The sequence below is a fragment of the Carcharodon carcharias genome, chromosome 14 (assembly GCF_017639515.1).
Source record: "Carcharodon carcharias isolate sCarCar2 chromosome 14, sCarCar2.pri, whole genome shotgun sequence".
NCBI classification, from domain to species: Eukaryota; Metazoa; Chordata; class Chondrichthyes; order Lamniformes; family Lamnidae; genus Carcharodon; species Carcharodon carcharias.
The window spans coordinates 70232647-70251931 of record NC_054480.1 but is presented as its reverse complement, the minus strand read 5'-3'; the positions used below and the strand labels follow the sequence as shown (position 1 = coordinate 70251931).

At 42.7% G+C, this 19285-nt stretch overlaps 1 protein-coding gene across 4 annotated transcripts in view; it reads right to left on the bottom strand.

Annotated features, from left to right (window-relative positions):
- Window positions 1-5221: 5221 nt before the first annotated feature.
- The window catches only part of LOC121286924 (AP-1 complex subunit gamma-1-like), a 113269-nt gene continuing 99205 nt past the window's right edge, over window positions 5222-19285 (bottom strand). For 2 of the 4 annotated variants that reach the window (XM_041204215.1, XM_041204214.1), the window contains exons 19-24: window positions 18460-18580; window positions 18158-18232; window positions 16753-16848; window positions 14284-14444; window positions 10339-10437; window positions 5222-7807 (exon numbers count right to left, since the gene is read on the bottom strand). In XM_041204215.1, the coding sequence (XP_041060149.1) occupies window positions 7706-7807; window positions 10339-10437; window positions 14284-14444; window positions 16753-16848; window positions 18158-18232; window positions 18460-18580 (654 nt within the window). In that variant the 3' untranslated portion in view covers window positions 5222-7705. Of the gene's footprint in view, window positions 7808-10338; window positions 10438-14283; window positions 14445-16752; window positions 16849-18157; window positions 18233-18459; window positions 18581-19285 lie in introns of those variants that run through there. The other 2 variants (XM_041204216.1, XR_005945109.1) reach the window with 2 other exon arrangements.

The following is a 19285-nucleotide window of genomic DNA, read 5'->3' as shown; positions in this document are numbered from 1 at the left end:
CTGAATGTTGTCCAGGTCTTACTGAAGCAGTTTTTTTTCCCATATGCAGCATGAGTCGTCGTAAATGGTGCTGAACACTGTACAATCAGCAGCAAACATCACCACTTCTGACTTTATGGTGGAAGGAAGGTCATTGATGAAGCAGCTGAAGATGGTTGGGCCTAGGACACTACCCTGAGGAACTCCTGCAGTGATGTCCTGGAGCTGAGATGACTGACGTCCAACAAACACAACCATCTTCTTTTGTGCTAGGTATGACTCCAACCAGCGGAGAGTTCCCCCGCCCCCCCCCCACCCCGATTCCCACTGACTCCAGTTGCTGGGGACCTCCGGAGGAGGCTGAGATGAATTATCCAGTCGGCACTTCTGGCTGAAGATTGTAGCAAATACAATCTTTTGCACTGCTGTGCTGGGCTCCTCCATCATTGAGGATGGGGATATTTGTGGAGCCTCCTCCACCAGTGAGTTGCTTAATTGTTCACCACCATTCACGACTGGATGTGGTGGGACTGCAGAGCTTAGATCCATTGGTTGTGGGATCACTTAGCTCTATCACTTGCTGCTTATGCTGTTTGGCAAGCAAGTATTCCTGTGTGGTAGCTTCACGAGGTTGACACCTCATTTTTAGGTATGCCTGGTGCTGCTCCTAGCAGGCCTTCCTGCACTCTTCATTGAACCAGGGTTGATCCCCTTGGCTTGATGGTAATGGTGGAGTGGGGGATATGTTGGGCCATGAGGTTACAGATTGCAGTTGCGTACAATTCTGCTGCTGCTGAAAGCCCTCAGCACCTCTTGGGTGCCCAGATTTGAGTTGCTAGATCTGTTTGGAGTCTATCCCATTTAGCCCGGTGGCCACACAACACAATGAACAGTATCTCAAAGGGAAAGCGGGCCTTCTTCTCCACAATGAGTGTGCAGTGGTCACTCCTGTCAATACTGTCATGGACAGGTGCATCTGCAACAGGTAGATTGGGAAGGATAAGGTCAAGTAGGTTTTCTCTCTTGTTGGTTCCCTCACCACCTGCTGTATGCCCAGTCTAGCAGCTATGTCCTTTAGGACTTGGCCAGCCCAGTCAATTATTTCAGGGAGTAATAACTTGGCTTACCTATTTCAGACATATAGTTTTTGTGCAAGTTCCAAAGCAGTGCTATCCAATATAAATTGCTGAATAACCACAGGTTAGGCTATGGCGATACCATTTGATTTGGTACAAGACACATGCACTCATTTTAGAAGAAAACATCTTACGCATAATACAGATAAAAACACTTCACGAGTATATTTACTTAAATTTCTGTGCTGCAAATTCTTTTAGTTTTGTACAAGTCTAGCATCATTCACTAAGCAAGGAAGCAGAACTGTTTTCAACCACAATCTGTAATCGTGTTGTCCAACATGTCCCTCAGTCTACCATTATCATTAAGCCGGCGTACTAACCCTGGTTCAATGAAGAGTGCAGGAGGACATGCCAGGAGCAATACTAGGCATACCAAAAAAATGAGGTGTCATTCTGGTGAACACAGGACTATTTGCGTGCCAAACAGCATAAGCAGCATGCAATAGACAAAGCTAAGTGATCCCACAACCAACAGATCAGTTCCAAGCTCTGCAGTCCTGTCACAGCCAGTTGTGAAGGGTAGTGGACAATTAAACAATTAGCTAGAGGAGGCGGCTCCAAAAATATCCCCCTCCTTGATGAGGGAGCCTAACAAGTTAGTGTAAAGGACAAGGCTGAAGCACTTGCACCCACCTTCAGCCAGAATTGCTGAGCGGATGATTCATTTTTGTTTCCACTTGAGGTCTCCAGCATCATAGATGCTAGTTTTCAGGCAACTAAATTCACTCCACGTGATATCAAGAAATGGCTGAAAGCACTGGATTTACAGCAAAGGGAATGGGCCCTGATGACAACGTGTGGTGCTGGAAACCTGTGCTCCTGAACTAGCTGTGCCCCGAGCCAACCTGTTACAGTACAGATACCAGGCTGGTATCTACCTGAATGTGGAAAACTGCCAAGGTACATGCTGTTCACAAAAAGCTAGACAAATCCAATCAGGCCAATGACTATCCATCAGTGTACTCTTGATCAAAGTGATGGATGGTGTCATTGGCAGTGCTTTCAAGTTGTACTTAGTAACATTCTGTTCACTGACACTCAGTTTGGATTCCACAAGGGCCACTTGGTTCCTGGACCTCATTACAGCTTTGGTCAAAACATGGACAAAAGAGTTGAATTCCAGAGGTAAGGTGAGATAGACTACCCTTGACATCAGGGCAGCACTTGACCGAGTATGGTAGCAAGGAGCCCTGGCATTACTGAAGTCAATGAGAATCAGGAGGAAAACTCTCCATTGCTTAGAGCCATACCTGACACAAAGGAAGATTGTGTTTGGAGGCCAAATATCACAGCCCTAGGACATCACTGAAACAGTTCAAGGCAGTATCCTAGGCCCAACCATCTTCAGTTGTTTCATGAATAACCTTCCCTCCAGCATTAGGAGGGAAATGGGGATGTTCGCTGATGATTACACAATGTTCAGTACCATTTGCAACTTCGTAGATACTGAAGCAGTTCATGCCTGGATGCAGCAAGGCCTGGACAACATTCAGGCTTCGGTGGATAGGTGACAAGTAACATTTGCATCACACAAGTGCCAGGCAAAAACCATCTCCAAAAAGAGAGAATCTAACCATCTCCTTCTGACATTACAATTGCTGAATCCCCCACTATCCATATGCTGAGGGCTTGCCATTGACCAGAAACTTAACTGGACCACCATATAAATACTGTGGCTACAAGAGCCAGTCAGAGGCTGGGAATTCTGTGACATGTAACTCACCTTTTGAATCCTCAAAACCTGCCCACCATCTACATGGCACAAGTCAGGAATGTGATGGAATACTCCTCACCCCCTGGATAAATGCAGCTCCAATCCCACTGAAGAAGTTCATCAGAATCCAAAACAAAGCAGCCAGTTTGATCAGCACCTCAGCCACCACCTTAAGTGGTCAATCCCTCCACCACTGGCACAGTGGTAGCAGTGTGTACCATCTACAAGATACACTGCAGCAACTCACCAAGGTTCCTTCAACAGCACCTTACAAACTTGCAACCTCTACTGCCTAGAAGAAAAAGGTAGCAGGCACATAGGAACTCCACCAGCTGCAAGCTCCCCTTCAAGTTGCACATCATCCCAACTTGGAACTGTGCGTTGGAAGCAGTTCAGAGGTTTACCAGACCAATACCTGGAATGGGCAGGTTGTCTTATGAGGAAAGGTTGGCAGACTAGGCTTGTATTCTATGGAGTTTAAAAGAGGTGACTTGATTGAAACATATAAGTTCCTGAGGGGTCTTGACAGGGTGGATGTGGAGAGGATGTTTCCCCTTGTGGAAGAATCTAGAACTAGGGGTCACTGTTTAAAAATAAGGGTCGCCCATTTAATACAGAGATGAGGCAAAAATTTTTCATTCAAGAGAGTTGTGAGTCTTTGGAAATCTCTTCCCAGAAAGGTGGTGGAAGCAGTCTTTGAATATTTTTAAGGCAGGGGTGAATAGATTCTTGATAAGCAAGAAGGTGATATGTTATCAGTGGGATGCAGATTTCAGGTAACCATGATCTTATTAAATGACAGAACAGACTCGAGGAGCTGAATGGTCTACTCCTGCTCCTTGTTCGTATGTCACTGTTCCGTCGCTGTGTCAAAATCCTGGAAAGTAGAAGTGAATATCGGGGAAAATACTTAAAAAGAGAAATAAAATTTCCTTTCAAAGTAACTTCAATTCAATTCTACAAAATGTAAATGAACTAAAACAAAAAATCTGATGAGATGATTTTTATAATGCCTATTGGTTCCTGACAACCTCAATAGATATTATACCTACCGCATCTCATCAGTGCAATACTTCAACATCCACATTGAAACTGGTCAGAGACACCAGGCAGAATCTCTCTGTCAGACACCATGCAGGATGACATCTTAGGCACACACGCACACAGTCAGACACCAGGCAGGGTTACATCTCACACAAACACACACACACAGACAACAGGCAGCATTACATCTCAGGCACGCATACACACACACAGCAGGATTACAACTCACGACGCGAGCACTCACAGACGCAGTCAAACACCAGGCAGGATTACATCTCAGGCAGACATGCACACAGAGATACAGTCAGACAGCAGGCAGGATTACATGTGACTGTGTGCGAGAGAGAGATGTAATCCTGCCACAGTCAGACACGCTGCAGAATCACATCACCCCCACACAGTCTGACACACTGCAGGATCACGTCACCCTCACACAGTCAGACACGCTGCAGGATCACGTCACCCCCACACAGTCTGACACACTGCAGGATCACGTCACCCTCACACAGACACGCTGCAGGATCACGTCACCCCCACACAGTCTGACACACTGCAGGATCACGTCACCCTCACACAGTCAGACACGCTGCAGGATCACGTCACCCCCACACAGTCTGACATGCTGCAGGATCACGTCACCCCCACACAGTCAGACACGCTGCAGGATCACGTCACTGTCACACGCACACACGACAGGATTACAGAACGCACACACACGTGCGCACATGTGGCAGGATTACATCTCGTGTGCGCGCCTGTGTGGCAGATTATATCACACACACTAAGGCAGGATTACATCGCGAGGAGGCAGTGGCATACTGGTATTGTCACGGACTAGTATTTCATAGAGTAATGCTTTGGGGAACCAGTGTTCGAATCCCACCATGGCAGATTGTGAAATTTGAATTCAATACAAAAAATATCTGTAATTAAAAGTCTGATGAAACCTATTTGGTTCACAAATATCCTTTAGGGAAGGAAATCTGCTGTCTTTACCTGGTCTGTCCTACATGTGACTCCAGGCCCAAAGCAATGTGGTTGACTCTTAAATGCCATCTGAGCAAGGGCATTTAGGGATGGGCAATAAATGCTGGCCCACATCCCATGAACAAATATAGAAAAACACAGTCAGCAATCAGGATTACATCTCGAGTGCACACACAGTCAGACACACACACGCTAAATTACGAGTGCTGCTTTTTTGATTCAGTCTCATCCATTTATCCTTGTATCAAAGTTTGCCTACGCTCAATGTACATAAGCTTTAACCAGACTGAATAAAATGTCTCATGAACATTTCCTACTAACCTTTCATCACAGTTCTCGGCGCATACAAGAAACCATCCATGGTTAATTTATCTTTTATTATTGCATACAAAGTTTATGATCTACATTTAGGTCTGCACCACTCTTTTGTACAACATTCATAGAACAAAGTAAACAAAAAAATGCTCATTTGAACACTTTCAAAATGTAAAGAAAATTAAACTGTAAACATGACTTTTTTTCCCCCACAGAAAAATGTGGTGCTGGAGAAAGAGCTTTCCAGTGAACTCAATGGCCTAGTGAGAGGACCTTCTGCCCTGTGCTGATTGTGTAGCTGTTTGGCTGCATACGATGCCTGGATAGCTTGGATCACTTCCACTAACATCAACATTTAGGCAATGTGATCCTTGCCACTCATGCATCTCTGGGCATATGCAGAACTCTTGAGCAGTGCTCATCAACTTTTATCAGCATATGAGAAGCATTTGTCTGGTTTCTTTTTTTTTTGCTTGCAACCTGGAAAACAGAACCTGCCATAAAGTTTCAGTGTAGACAAAGATGTGACCACCAGCATGGCATTTATGACCATCACTATTGGGTTTGAAACCCATACATTGTACCATGTTGATGTGGCAATGGTTCATTCGAGTAGAAGTTGTCAATCTGCTTTTTACTGCATGATGACAACACAGCTTCAGCAGCAAGACAGACAGACTAAACAGACTTACGGTAGCAGGAGAACCCATCGGTGGCATTACAGAACCCTACAAACACACACCAGCCACCAAATAAATCAAAATACTGGAAAACATTTCAAACTACTGAAGTTGGGTATATAAATGCTTATGGTGGCACACCTTCATATCTCTAACGCTGGAGCAAATGACTGTGGCAGCACTTTCCGTCTGCAGATTTGGAACATAAATCTCACAACTCATACTGTACCTTCCACACCTGCAGCTGTACGAGATCTGATGAGAACGGCAGGGCAAGTTATACGTTACACATTATAGACAAAAGATGAGTGACCTGGGTGTCATCGGATGAAGCAAATGCAATGACAAATGATTTCAATTTAGCCCCCCCCCGACCTTGCCCAATCTGCCTCTGACCTGTAAAGGCAGCAATAGGAAGAATTTGCTTAAAACATCAACAGAATTTTGTTCTCAGAGCTACACAAACTGCAGCTAGGCTACTAACTACACACCTTATTCAAAGGTGAAAGCAGTGTAATAAATGCTGCAAATACAGGCCACCAGCCAAGTCTAGAACTTAGACTTAATGACGAGAAAACAAATTTATTTAGACGTGGTTAACAGTTTGCATGGAAAATAACTAATTTTTTTGGGGAAAACTTTTACAATCTCCTGCAGTGAGACAAACCTCTCCTCAGGTCTAAACAAAATGGTGGCGCTGTTTTGTACTGATGGAATGGCTTTTTTGGTGTGCAAAACATTATAGATTTTGCACATTTTCTGGGGACAGTGAACAAAGACAGACTACAAAAATGTGAGGACTGTACCAAGTTACAACATAATCAATAAAATGGGCAACAAAAAATAACACTCACAAAAAGATGTTTGAACTACCGGAACTTGAGTCCCTGAATACCCATCACTGAACCTGTGACATGACTCATCACCTGGTGGTTAAAGCCACAAATGACTTTTTGTTTTAAATGGTTACATTTTGGTGAACAGCCTGTGTCTAATTCCGTTTATTTTTAAGATCAGTGCAAAACAGTTTGTAATTAGAACTGTAGATCTTGAGTAAATGAAATGGTGCATTTTTCTAACAGCTTAGTGTATTGGTTTAAAAGGCGCATTGTCATCAGGCCTTCCTTCAGGAAGAACGGAAGAAAAATCTGGACTGTAAACAAAACTGCTATTTCCCCCACTGCCCCTCCCGTTCCTCATTTGATGACGGAGCATCTCTGCGGTGGAGTGGGATCGTCACATTGGGGCCAATGTACTGGTGAAAGGCTTCCAAATCAGTGTCATTGGAAAGTCCACCAAGGTAGGGAGGGCTCAGAACGTGGAAAGGGGATTGACCCCCTTTTACAGAGCTTCCGTTCTACCTGAACAAAACCAGCAATGCAGCAGCCCACAAGTGCAACAGGATCTCAAACTAAATTAAATAAATGGATATACTAAATTGTAGGAGAAGTCACAGCATTAAATTGTGAATAATCCTTTTGCTTTGTCTGAATATTTCAATAAATAGAATTCTGACCTAAACCAAATGGGCTGGATTCTAACCTCATGATTTGTTTTCTACCTACTCATGTAGGTATGATTTTTGTTCATCAAAGCTAGGTAACATCTTATTACAACCAGATCCATTAGTTACAGATTATTCAAGACATGAGATTCCACCTCATATGCAATGGATCCATCACAGAAGTAATGTCCTTATACAGTAATTAGGAAATATTCAATTTCCTCTCCAATACTGGGGCAGTCTGATGCCAGTTTTGTCCACAGGGATGATTGTACATTGCAGCAGCTTCTGGCTAGCGACCACAGTGTAAAGTCTAGTCCATGGATTCCATCTTAATGCTCAATCACTCCCAAGCTTGGGGTGGGAATTCGTTGACATCTGCCATAACTTCAATGGGTGCTTCTCTGTGATTATACATTAACTTCAGTCTCATCCTTAGCGGGTGCTTTAAAGGGGAAAAAACACTTTAGGTCAAACTTTAATGTATTGCTGAACCCCCAATTACCTCACTTGACTCTGGGAAACTTCCTTTTACTGAAGGTGATGATTCTAGAACATGGTTTACTGATTAATATTGTCCTGAGATAATTCCAACAGGAGATCCAACAGCAGAAACGAGAGGCTTCGAGGTCAATTTGACGCATCTATATACTCCGCTCTGCAATGGATGCCCTAAGTGAAAGCAAATCCAAAATTCCCTCTTCTCTGACAAACTCAACTGAGAGGCAACTCAAATCTGCATCTACTTTGTGCAGCATGTGTTGGAGAATTGTAATCTCATTATTTGTCACCATTTGACACTCCAAATTACAACTGCCAATCGTGGCTTGGTTTTCAGAGATTCTCCCTTGAGTGACAAAAAGAAACACCAGTAGGTCAACAGCTCCAGGACAATCTCTAGAACTTCAAATGAATGTTCATATGAATACAGAAAAGCAGGGGCTGGGAGAGCAGGTTACCTCAATGCAAGCTGTGTGTTGACTGACACAGTTACTTTTGGTCCCAGCTTTTCTTCCTTTTCCCACAATGGGTGGGAAAGTTATGGTTCCATAGACACCAGTAACTTGCCCAAGTGGGTACTTATGTCAGTAAGTTATTCACCATGTTGCAATTACAGCTGGTCCTATCTTTTACTCCACACCCTCATGCACACCCACTTTCTAGTTCTTCCCATTCTTAAAGCCCAGAGGTAAGTGTAAAAGTGCTTTATAATGGATCCAGATCTCAGATTAAATACACATTGAGCTTACAGAAGTGTTCTTACAGAAGCTGTTCTATTTCTATTCAATTAACACTATTTTATATATGCTCATTGGTGAACTATGGAACCCAAGCACTCTGAATATCCAATGAATCTCTCACCTTGAGCAGTTTGCCAGAAAATTTGGCCTCTCTCTTCTTGCCTGAAGGTGTCCATTCCTCACTAGGGGGCTGTTTCATGGCTACCATAATAAAGTTGCCACTGTTTGCATGCAAGCCTAGGTAGGGCTATTCAATCACAGCTGCCCTCACTGTCTTCAGCTAATGTAAGGGAACATTACTAATTTATTCTCTCCCTAGCCCAGAGGTGCTGTAGTCAGTTCTTGTATCTTAAAGTCAACAAAGACAAAATTGAACCCAAGACATTCTAGGCTGAATGGTTTTGTTTTATAGTGCTCTGTGCATTCATCACTGAGGGAAGCTTAACCTGGAAATATCAAAGTGGTTTTGAAAATAAACAAGTTTAACATTAAACCTGGAATTACTAGCATAAGAATTAGCTTAGCAGTAAGAGGTAGTTACATTCATAGATAAAACTAAAATTATAACAGACCTCGTGTATAACACATGTACACTTCCTGCAAGCATATTTACTTCCGGTAACACATTACTGCTCTCACTTTTTTGTTGCTAACTCCTATTATACAACAGTATATTCTCTAAGCAATGCTATGGGAGATCTGTTAGAATTAAAGTCAAATCAGGTGACAGGCTGACTGCAAACAGCTCAAGCTCATGAGATAAATTCATCTGCTGATTTAGTCACAATGAGTGCAATTAGCTTTGATTTTCTTCCATTGCAAGTCATAAGGCATCAACAAGCCCTGTACATTACACAGGCTTAACACTAGAGGAAACCAATGATGCATGAAAGCTACAGATACTGTGACATGCACTAGAAAACACTGCAACCATTTTCTGTCACAGTGCATTAATGACCCTGTCAAAACCTTTTTGAGATATCTTATCAAAAACTCAGCACTGGATTACTTTTACAGGATGAATTAAATCTTTAAGTAGGGGAAAAAACAGAAGGTACATAATTTGAATAAATTAACAGATGTCAATCATTTCAGTAACCTGTACAGTACCAAACCTATAAACCAACTGATGAATCCTTTCTTGTGATAGACACCAATTGTAAAGTTCAGCCCAGCCATTCGATGGTGCACTGCCCAGTTAAGTCCTGAGCCAAGCTGACAAGGATAGCCCCAGGATCAACTCCTGGTGTCTGCTGAGTTATGGTGGTAAGCAGCTACCATTGCCCTCAGCACCCTTTAGCTGGTGTGGGTTGGTCAGAACACCATTAGGAGCCAGTTCTCAATCAGGGTCCTGTGGCTCACTGGAGATCTGTAGGACTTGGCTGAGAACAGTACCAAGTTCAGCTGAACTGCTCACAGCTTGTATTGATACTAGAGGATGGTCTGGAAGCTGTGGCACTGTACCCCAGCAGGGAAGCCCTTAAGTGCAGGGGGCGAAAACTAGAATGGGGAAAAAAATCAGCATGTGGTGTATAAACTTCCTTTATTGCATTCTGATACCCAACAGAAATCAACACATTAAGACAAGCAATACTGTAAAATATCCTAAGCCAATTTCTTTATTTAACTAAATGGAACTCCATACAAAGAATAAAAGGGTGAAAGAGGCATGAGAAAACACTTAAAGGGATACATTAGCAGGTTGAGGTTGGGGTGCGAGTGGGAAGAAACTTACCTTCTGTGAATTGAGAACTCTCATCAACTGTGTGACAGCTCCAGAATTCCTAGCAGGAATGATGCTGCCACTGGGAGACATTAATTGCAACTGGAAAGACTGCAAGAAAACATGGTGGGTGTAATTATTTCTCAGACTTTTTAATTTTTAAAGTGATCAACTCAAACTTGTTTTCTTTGCCTCTCTCACCAATTTCCTCCCTTTTTGGCCTTTCCTGTAGGTATTGGGTCCTTATCAAAGCACCATCCCCTTACCCACAGGACTGAGTTGGCAAGCTATTTTCCTGTGGGTTCATACAGCCAGGTTTAATGTTGTCGTCATCACCCGATGTCCAAACATGCAGGCTTCCAATGAGTTTCTGGTGAGCATTCAGCTGCAGGGATTTTGGCTAATGTTCTGCTCCCTAACCCAAGGAATATTAAAGCCAACTGCAATACCCCCACCATTACTTTCATTAAACCAACATAGTACAGGATGGGAATTGTCCCTGGGACATTTAAAAATCTAAGCCACAGGTACACTGTATCATCATTAGCAACCAGCAGGCATATTTCAGCAGCTTGCATTTATATAGTACCTTTAATGCAGAAAAACACAGCAAGGTGTTTTTCAGACATATAATCAAATGCTGAGTCAAAGCAGAGATCTTGAATAGGGTGGCCCAATCAGATCTTAGAGGAAAGGAAGGTTTAGGGACAGAATGCCAGAATTTAGGGGTCTGGGCAGTGGAAGGTAAGGCTGCCAACAGCAAAGTAATGAGAAGGAGAGATGCACAAGAGGCCAGAATCAAAAGCTTTGGAGGGATGGACTGCAAGTCTGGTAGCAAGGTGAGGCCATGAAGGGATTTAAATACAAGGATGAAGGATTTATTTTAAAGGCAATAGGGGACCAGGAGCCAATGTAGGTTAGTGAGGACAAGGCGATGGATGAATGGAACTTGCAATGACACTGGCTACAGCAGAGTTTTGGATGAGCTGAAGTTTGTGGAGGTTGCAGAGTAGAAGCCTGCCAGGAGAGCATCGAAACAGTCAAGTCTGATCAGGCAGGAGCAGAGGTAAACAATGAAGTGGTAGACGATGGTCTTTATGACGAAGAGAATATGGATGAAAAGCTTAGCTTGGTGATAAATAGCAAAAGGTCACAAACAACAGCCTGGTTCAACTTGAGAAAATAATCTGGGAAGAGTAAGGAATAGGTGGTGAACAGAGCTCATTGTGGAGGCTGAAGATAATGACATCTGTCATTATGTTTAACTGGAGAAAGCTATGGTGCATCCAAGCTGGATGTCAAATAAATCGCCTGACATCAAGTTACAGTGGAGAAATCTGGAGGCAATGGAGAGGTAGAACTGGATATTGTCAGTGTAGGCTTGGAAGCTAACTCTACACCTTCCGATATCATGAAGGGTCAGCATTTAGATGTGAAGGAAAAAGATTCCTGAGGGGTTCCAGTGGCAACGGTGTGAGGGCAGGAAGAAAAATCATTGCTGGAGATGCTTTGGCTAAGAATGGATAGGTAGAGGTGTAATAAGTGAGGGCAGGTGGACTAAGCTAGAAAAGAGAGGAGAGACATTGAAGGAGAGGGATGCTGTGGTTGCAGGAAAATTGAATTATAGTGCACCATAGCCACTCTCAGGATGTCATCTGTAACTTTGATTAGAATCTTTCAGTGCTGTGGCAGGGGTGAGGGATTGGGGCAGAAATGTGACTGGCAACATTCAAAGTTATAGGAAAGATTTAAGAAGTGACAACATGTTCAAAGACCTTGATTTTTTTTAACTCATTCATGTGATGTGGGCGTTGCTGGCTAGGCCAGCATTTATTGCCCATCCCTAATTGCCCTTGAGAAAGTGATGGTGAGCTGCCTTCTTGAACTGCTGCAGTCCATGTGGTGTAGGTACACTCACAGTGCTGTTAGGGAGGAAGTTCCAGGATTTTGACCCAGTGACAGTGAAGGAATTACGATATATTTCCATATCAGGATAGTGAGTGGCTTGAAGGGGTTTGGTTAGATTTTCTCTTGCTAGACATGGTCATTGCCTGGCACCTGTGTGGAGCAAATGTTACATTCCACTTGTCCGTCCAAACCTGGATATTGTTCAGATCTTGCTGCATTTGGACATGGACTGCTTCAGTATCTAAGCAGTTGCAAATGGTGAACATTATGCAATCATCAGCAAACATCCCCACTTCTGACCTTATAATGATGAAACAGCTGAAGATGGTTGGGCCTAGGACAGTTCCCTGAGGAACTCCTGCACTTGATTGCATGGTTGATGACCCCTTCCATTATTTTACTGATGGTCAAGAGTAGACTGATGGGACAGCAATTGGCTGGGTTGGATTCGTCCTGCTTTGTGTGTACATGACATACTTGGACAATTTCCACATTTCTGGGTAGATGCCACTGTTGTAGCTGTATTGGAATAGCTTGGCTAGGGACATGGCAAATTCTGGAGCACAAGTCTTCGATACTACTGCCGAAATAGTGTCAGAGCCTATAGTCTTTGCAGTATCCAAGTTAAATCCAGTATATTTCCAAGTCTGGATGGTGTGTGGCTTGGAGGGGAACTTCCAGATGGTGGTGTTCCCAAGTATCTGCTGCCCTTGACCTTCTAGATGATAGTGGTTGTGGATTTGAAAGGTGCTAAGGAGCCTTGGTGAGTTGCTGCAGGGCATCTTGTAGATGGAATACACAGCTGCCATTATACATCGGTGGTGGAGGAAGTGAATGTTTGTGGATGGGGTGCCAATCAAGTGGGCTGCTTTGTCCTGGATGGTATTCCATCACTTGCCTGGCTTGTGCCTTGTAGAAGATGGACTGGCACTGGGAGTCGAGAGGTGAGTTACTCGCTATAGGATTCCTAGCCTCTAACCTGCTTTTGTAGCCACAGTATTTATATGGCTAGTCCAGTTCATTTTCTGGTCAATGGTAACCTCCAGGAGGTTGACAGTGGGGGATTCAGCAATGATAATGCCATTGAAGGTCAAGACGCAATGGTTAGATTCTCTTTTGTAGAAGATGGTCATTGCCTGGCACTTGTGTGGCATGAATGTCGTTTGCCTGTCAGACCAAGCCTGGATATTGTCCAAGTCTTGTTGCATTTGGACGTGGATTGCTTCAGTATTTGAGTGGTGGCAAATGGTGCTGAATATGGTGCAATCATCAGCTAGTATCCCCACTTCTAACCTTATGATGGGAGGAAGTTCATTGATGAAGCAGCTGAAGATGGTTGGGCCTAGGTCGCTACTCTTGAGGAACTCCCGCAGTAATGTATTGGAACTGAGATGATTGATCTCTAACAACCATAACCATCTTCTTTTGTGCTAAGTATGACTCCAACCAGCGGAGAGTTCCCCCCACCACCCCCCCCCCGATTCCAGTTTTGATTCCTTGATGCCACACTTGTTCACATGCTGCCTTGATGTCAAGGGCAGTTACTCTCCTCACCTGAGGATAGGAAGTTTGCAGATGGAGCAGTAGTTTGCAAGGACTGTAGCATTGAGGTATTTTTTTTTTTGGGGGGCAGCGAGTACAATAGCCAAGGAGAGAAAATGAATTACAGTACAAAGTAACATGGGGTCTAGGTAAGCAAGTTGGGTATTCAGGGTAGTCAGAAGTGGATTTTGGCTCAAGGGAGCAAGAAGTGAGTCTCAGACAAGAAAAGGCATGAGGGGAGATAGGACAGAAACTAGAGAAATACGCAAAGTTGAGGCTTTGTGTAAAGGAACAAGGCAGCTGAACAGATGGTCTTAATCTTAATCATTAAGAATGGTTTAATAACAATTTTGGTAAAATAATAAAAAAAACTCCAGTTACCAGCTCCTACGACACTCACGTTCTATCAGTAAAGAAAAAGAATTTCTCTCCTGTATCATTTCATCCCAGAACTCGATCTTCCATTTGCATTTGTTGACCACCAAAACAAAAACTGTTTGGACAAACCTTTGGTACGGCAGCTTGCAAAACAAAGTTGCTCATGTCCATCTCAGTTGAATTTGATGCTCGTAGAGTGATAAACAGCATATTCGGGTTTGCTTTGGACCGTTCGAAAGAAAATTCTATTTTCAGACCATTTTGATCATATGCAATGATAGAAGGTATACCTGGAACAAACAGCTTCTATTATCAGATTTTATACACATTATTCTAAAAACAGTAAATTTTCATTTATATAATGTCTCATCAGGTCTCCTAAGGCATCCCTATATGCTTTGCATATAATGAATTACTTTTTAAGTGCAATCACAGTTGCTACTTGCACCCTTCTTTGAGCATGAGGAACTCTGACACAGTCAGAGCCAGAACCCTGAACAGTCAGATGAGACTTTCCTTTAACATCTCATCTGACAAATGTCATGCTCAGCAATGTTGCACTAAAACAGCAGACTAGTAGATATGCTCAAGTCCTGGAGTGGATCATGAGCCCACAACTTTCTTTGTGTCCAGGGTGCCACCACTGAGCCACACTGGTACACGGTGTGCATTAAACAGCCCTGAACTGTCAATTCTTTTAAGAAATCCCTGTACAGCAATGAAACACAGCTTGAAAAAAATCAACATGATTATCTAGAAAATGAGCATCACTGAGCAATTTTATATTGACTATGAGCATAACATGCATTATCAGGCCATAAGTTCAGGTCAGACTTCTCTGCTGCTTAAAAAGCAGTTAAGACTCCTTTTCTCAGATCCATCACAACATCTCAGCTAAGATGCTGGACAGGGAGCTCCAGATGATGCTCAGCAATGCCTGGAACCCAATTTCTTTTCTACTTTTGCCTGCTTCTTTCCTGAAGGAGTCAACTCCTGTTGGGGTCTAGTTGCATTCTCAAGGAAGCCCCCTCACCCAAGCTGTTATTATTTATATATCCAATCATCTGGGGTTGGGAAAAGTTGAATCAAATACTGTCCTCACTGGACGTCCCCCCACCCCACCTTTCAGTCCAAGGCTGCTAAGGCCTGACTACTCCAGCTGAGAGAAGTGAGCTCAGCACGGACTAGAAATTGAACCCAAAACCTTATGGCTTCAGTTAGCTTTACCAAATGTTCCATCAGGAGAACTCAACTTCCATGTGGGACCACATGGTATCCATAAGAGGACATTGTTGTCAAAGCTTCTTCTAACCATATGGGTAACAGGTCTCCATCTAACTTATTAGCAAGTAAGGCCCACTCTGTTAAAAAGCACTTTTATATTGTTATGCCACCTTGTTCCTGATCTGACTGCAGCCTATGGCCTCATTGGTAATGGTTTGGTAGTGAATGCTCTGGTGGGGTCAGCCTGGGGCAACATACAAGACATCTATAACCAACTGGGTCAGCTACATGTAAAGATCAAACTGCAATCCTAAAGTACAACACTTTGATAATAACAATATTTAAATATGGTGCATAAACTGAGTACACACCAAAGTCGTGAAATCACTGTCACTCAATGTGAAATAAACCCCAAAAACAATACAATTGTAACTGACAATTCTCGGGTCTCTTGATTTTTACATAGGCCCTGATCACAATGCAGCACTTAAATTTTGTTCATGATCATAGCCCAAGATTCACCAAGATAATTCATGACCATCTTAGTAGAGTCTACCTTCCAATCCATTCAGTAACTATTGGTTTATGTTCAATGCCGTGCTACATTGTTCAAGATCCATTTGTGGCTGGGGAAAAATCTGACACTAAAAGAGAAGATTAAATAGTGGTCCAGACAGCAACTGCTCAGGACTTGAACTTGGTGATTGGATAATCCAGAGATGTTCAACCTTTGGCCAGGAATCGACAAAGCCACTTCACAAATTCATCAGGCTCATCAAGAATTATAGATTACAGCTCCTCAGTCAAAATAGGAATTGCTTCACCCTGATTTTTCCTGATTCTTCCAACTGCTAGTACAGAGTCCCAAACAAGTGGAGATGAGGGCTTTTAACAAATGAAAGGCAGCCAGCAAGGAACAGTTGATTAACTGATGAGGAATAAAACAAATAAGTCATCTTTAGTCATGTGGGTTCACATGCCCTCCACCACTTAGAACCCACAGTATCAAGGTGTTGTAGATGGATTCTGATTACAGGCAAAGGGAAATGGATTGAGCAGGGTCCTTCTGACTGACAGATTAAACAGAGTTTAATCTCATCAGTTTGGCTGATGAGGCCCCTGTGTACAAGGACTAGCTCACTGCTCTGTCCACTTGAATCAGTTCTCCCTTCTCTGAATGACCTTCAGTTTATTATATTTAGAACTCCAGTGCCATCTACGTACTCTAATCTCTCAGAACAAATGGAAACTCCACACTAAGTGTTTATGCCATATACAGCTGCGAACAGATTGCAAACTATCCCACATCTGTGCATGCTGTTTTGTTATTATTTTGTGGCAACGTGGAGTTGGCATAAAACTGTTACATCTTACCTTGCTTTAAATTGACAGCATTCTGTGGACCGGGGGGAACAATACCATCGAGTACCAATTGTGGTTGCGCACCTGATAGACCTGATGACTGCGAATCTGAAATATATTTCAAAAAGGCATTAGGGAAAAAAATGAGGTCTTGTTTTTATTCTTCCCCTTTGCAAGTCGGCAAAGCCATTTACAATTCCTTAGGATCCGACAGTATTTTTTAAAAAAGCTTGAATACCAGCAGGGTTTGGGAAGCACTGTTTAAAAGAGGTGGCGGCGGTTGGTGTGGGAAGCACGGGTTAAAAGATAGGCAATTATCAGTTTGTAGACAGTCAATAAAGTGTACTATTTGGACATCATTCAAATAATGTGTGTATTAATACTGCACTCATTAGATTTCATAATGCCTCAGGCAATGTATTCAGTGAGTACCTGAGTGAACAATAGAAGGGCCAGGTTTTATCCTTGGTCTGTGCCATTAGCTGACTGCTTTGCAGGGCTACAGCAAACCTCGGTGAAGGAGGAAAGAAACTGGCTACCCAGTGATATCACTGGAACCTGGATGGGGAGATGATTGTTAAGGCTATGATTCCCCTGTGGTCAAAGAGCCTGTTGACAGTCACAATCAAGGCTCACCCATCACATTGAGAAAGAGAGTCAATGTGGTTAACTTGGATCATTCTTCCACAGAAACCTGCAGTTCTCCCCAAAGAAACTTCCAATTCCTTGATGGCTTCAATAACCTAGTTAGAAAATTATCCCAGGTATTAATCACTCGGTGAGGAAATAACTCCTGTCATCAGTCCAGAATTTTTACCTGCACCAGTTACAACAAATAATGTAATGTGAATAATTGTCACTTAGGAGAGATATCTGAGTCTGTCATGTACCTGTGCTGCTATATCCCAGCAAGGATTAAGGAACTCCGGAAGAGGAGGACAGAGAGAAAATAACAATGCCCAAATCAAGAAATAAAGATAATGTTCAGTTTCTTTTTGCCTGCCCAACTGAGTGTGGAGATCTGGATAGCATGACTGAAGTTCAGGATTTGGCTGGGGAGCTGAGCGAAAATTCTCATCCAATGAAATCATTTCTGGAGATTTCTGTGCAGAGAAAAGGAGTGCAATTTATGACCTAATTTTAGAGTTCACCAATGGGTTATCTTTTTGCAGATAATTCACTGCTGATTTAACTGTGGTCAATTGGAGTCTCTCCTCACATCACTCCTGCCCAAATGTAAAGGCAACATTAAGAAACTATTTCTGTCTCCTAGGCCTAATAGTTGAAATATTAGACTCTGGAACCAGAGGTTATGAGTTCAAAACTCACCATGGCAAACAAAAACTGAATTTGACAACTGACAATTTGTGGAACAGTAATAGAAAATAATCATCTTGTAAGAATCCATCTGGCTTACTGATATCCCTTAGGGATGGACCTGCTGCCCTTGCCTGGTCTGATCCACACTGTGTAGTTGATGCCCTCAGGTCAGTTATGGAGGGTATAATAAAAAAAACTTGTCCAGTGCCCAGATCCTCAAAAATAAATTTTTAACACATCCAGAATGCATCATGTGACTTTAACAAATGCATTAAACTGATATATAAATGCAGGTTGCTGTGTTATTAGCCTCAACTAAGAAAAAGAAACAAAAAACTTGCATTTATACAGCACTTATATCATCAATCACATATATATTCCATGAAGTTCTTTGCACACCTGGCAGGTTTAATCCATCCAAAAGATCTAGTAACTCTCCACCCGTTTGAGGTGCTTTATTTTCTTGAGGCACCGATGGAGCTGGGTTACTGTCGTCAAGCAGATCAAGCAAATTGTTAACCTGAAACAACATGCTATGAATTAAAACACTGCATCATGAACTTTGCCCATCTGTTAGAGGTGAATAGGCCAAGCAAGTTGTCAAAAATCAGTCAATGGTCCGCAAGCATTTTATTGTCCATGAGTTCACTTCCACTGATATATTCTACTGTCCCCTCGTATTATAACTTCAGTCAAATGGATGGGTTAATATGCACTGACACAACGTGATGTGTTACGTTTTGGTAGCAAGCCAGTAATGGAATCCACATTTTCGAGAACTTGATTTGATTTTTTTTTGTGCAATTTTCTGTTTCCTTTCTGCCTGTGGTAGAGGGTTATCTCCTGTCACTTTAATGGAACACCTTATCAAGTTGCTGCTCTAGAGGTTGGTTGGGAGCGGGGAGAACCCACGTGTTTGATGGAATTTGGATCCAAACAGGTCACTGTGGATGACTCCAGGAGGCAATGTACTGGGCCTGGGTTTGAAGCTGTGCTGCGCCATTTTCTTTTAAATTTTGAACAGCCGACCTAGCCAGTAGATTTGGATTTTTCGCTACAAACATCAGATGAGATAAATTAGTTGGCCCTCCCAATACTCTGCTGGGGTTCCAGAGTTTCATTTTCTTTAATTTAGAAAAATGTTATTGGTGATTTAAACTTGTATCCAGTTTTCAAAGTCAGAGTAAGCAAAAGTGTCAGAAAATTGAACTCCATAAATGTCAAC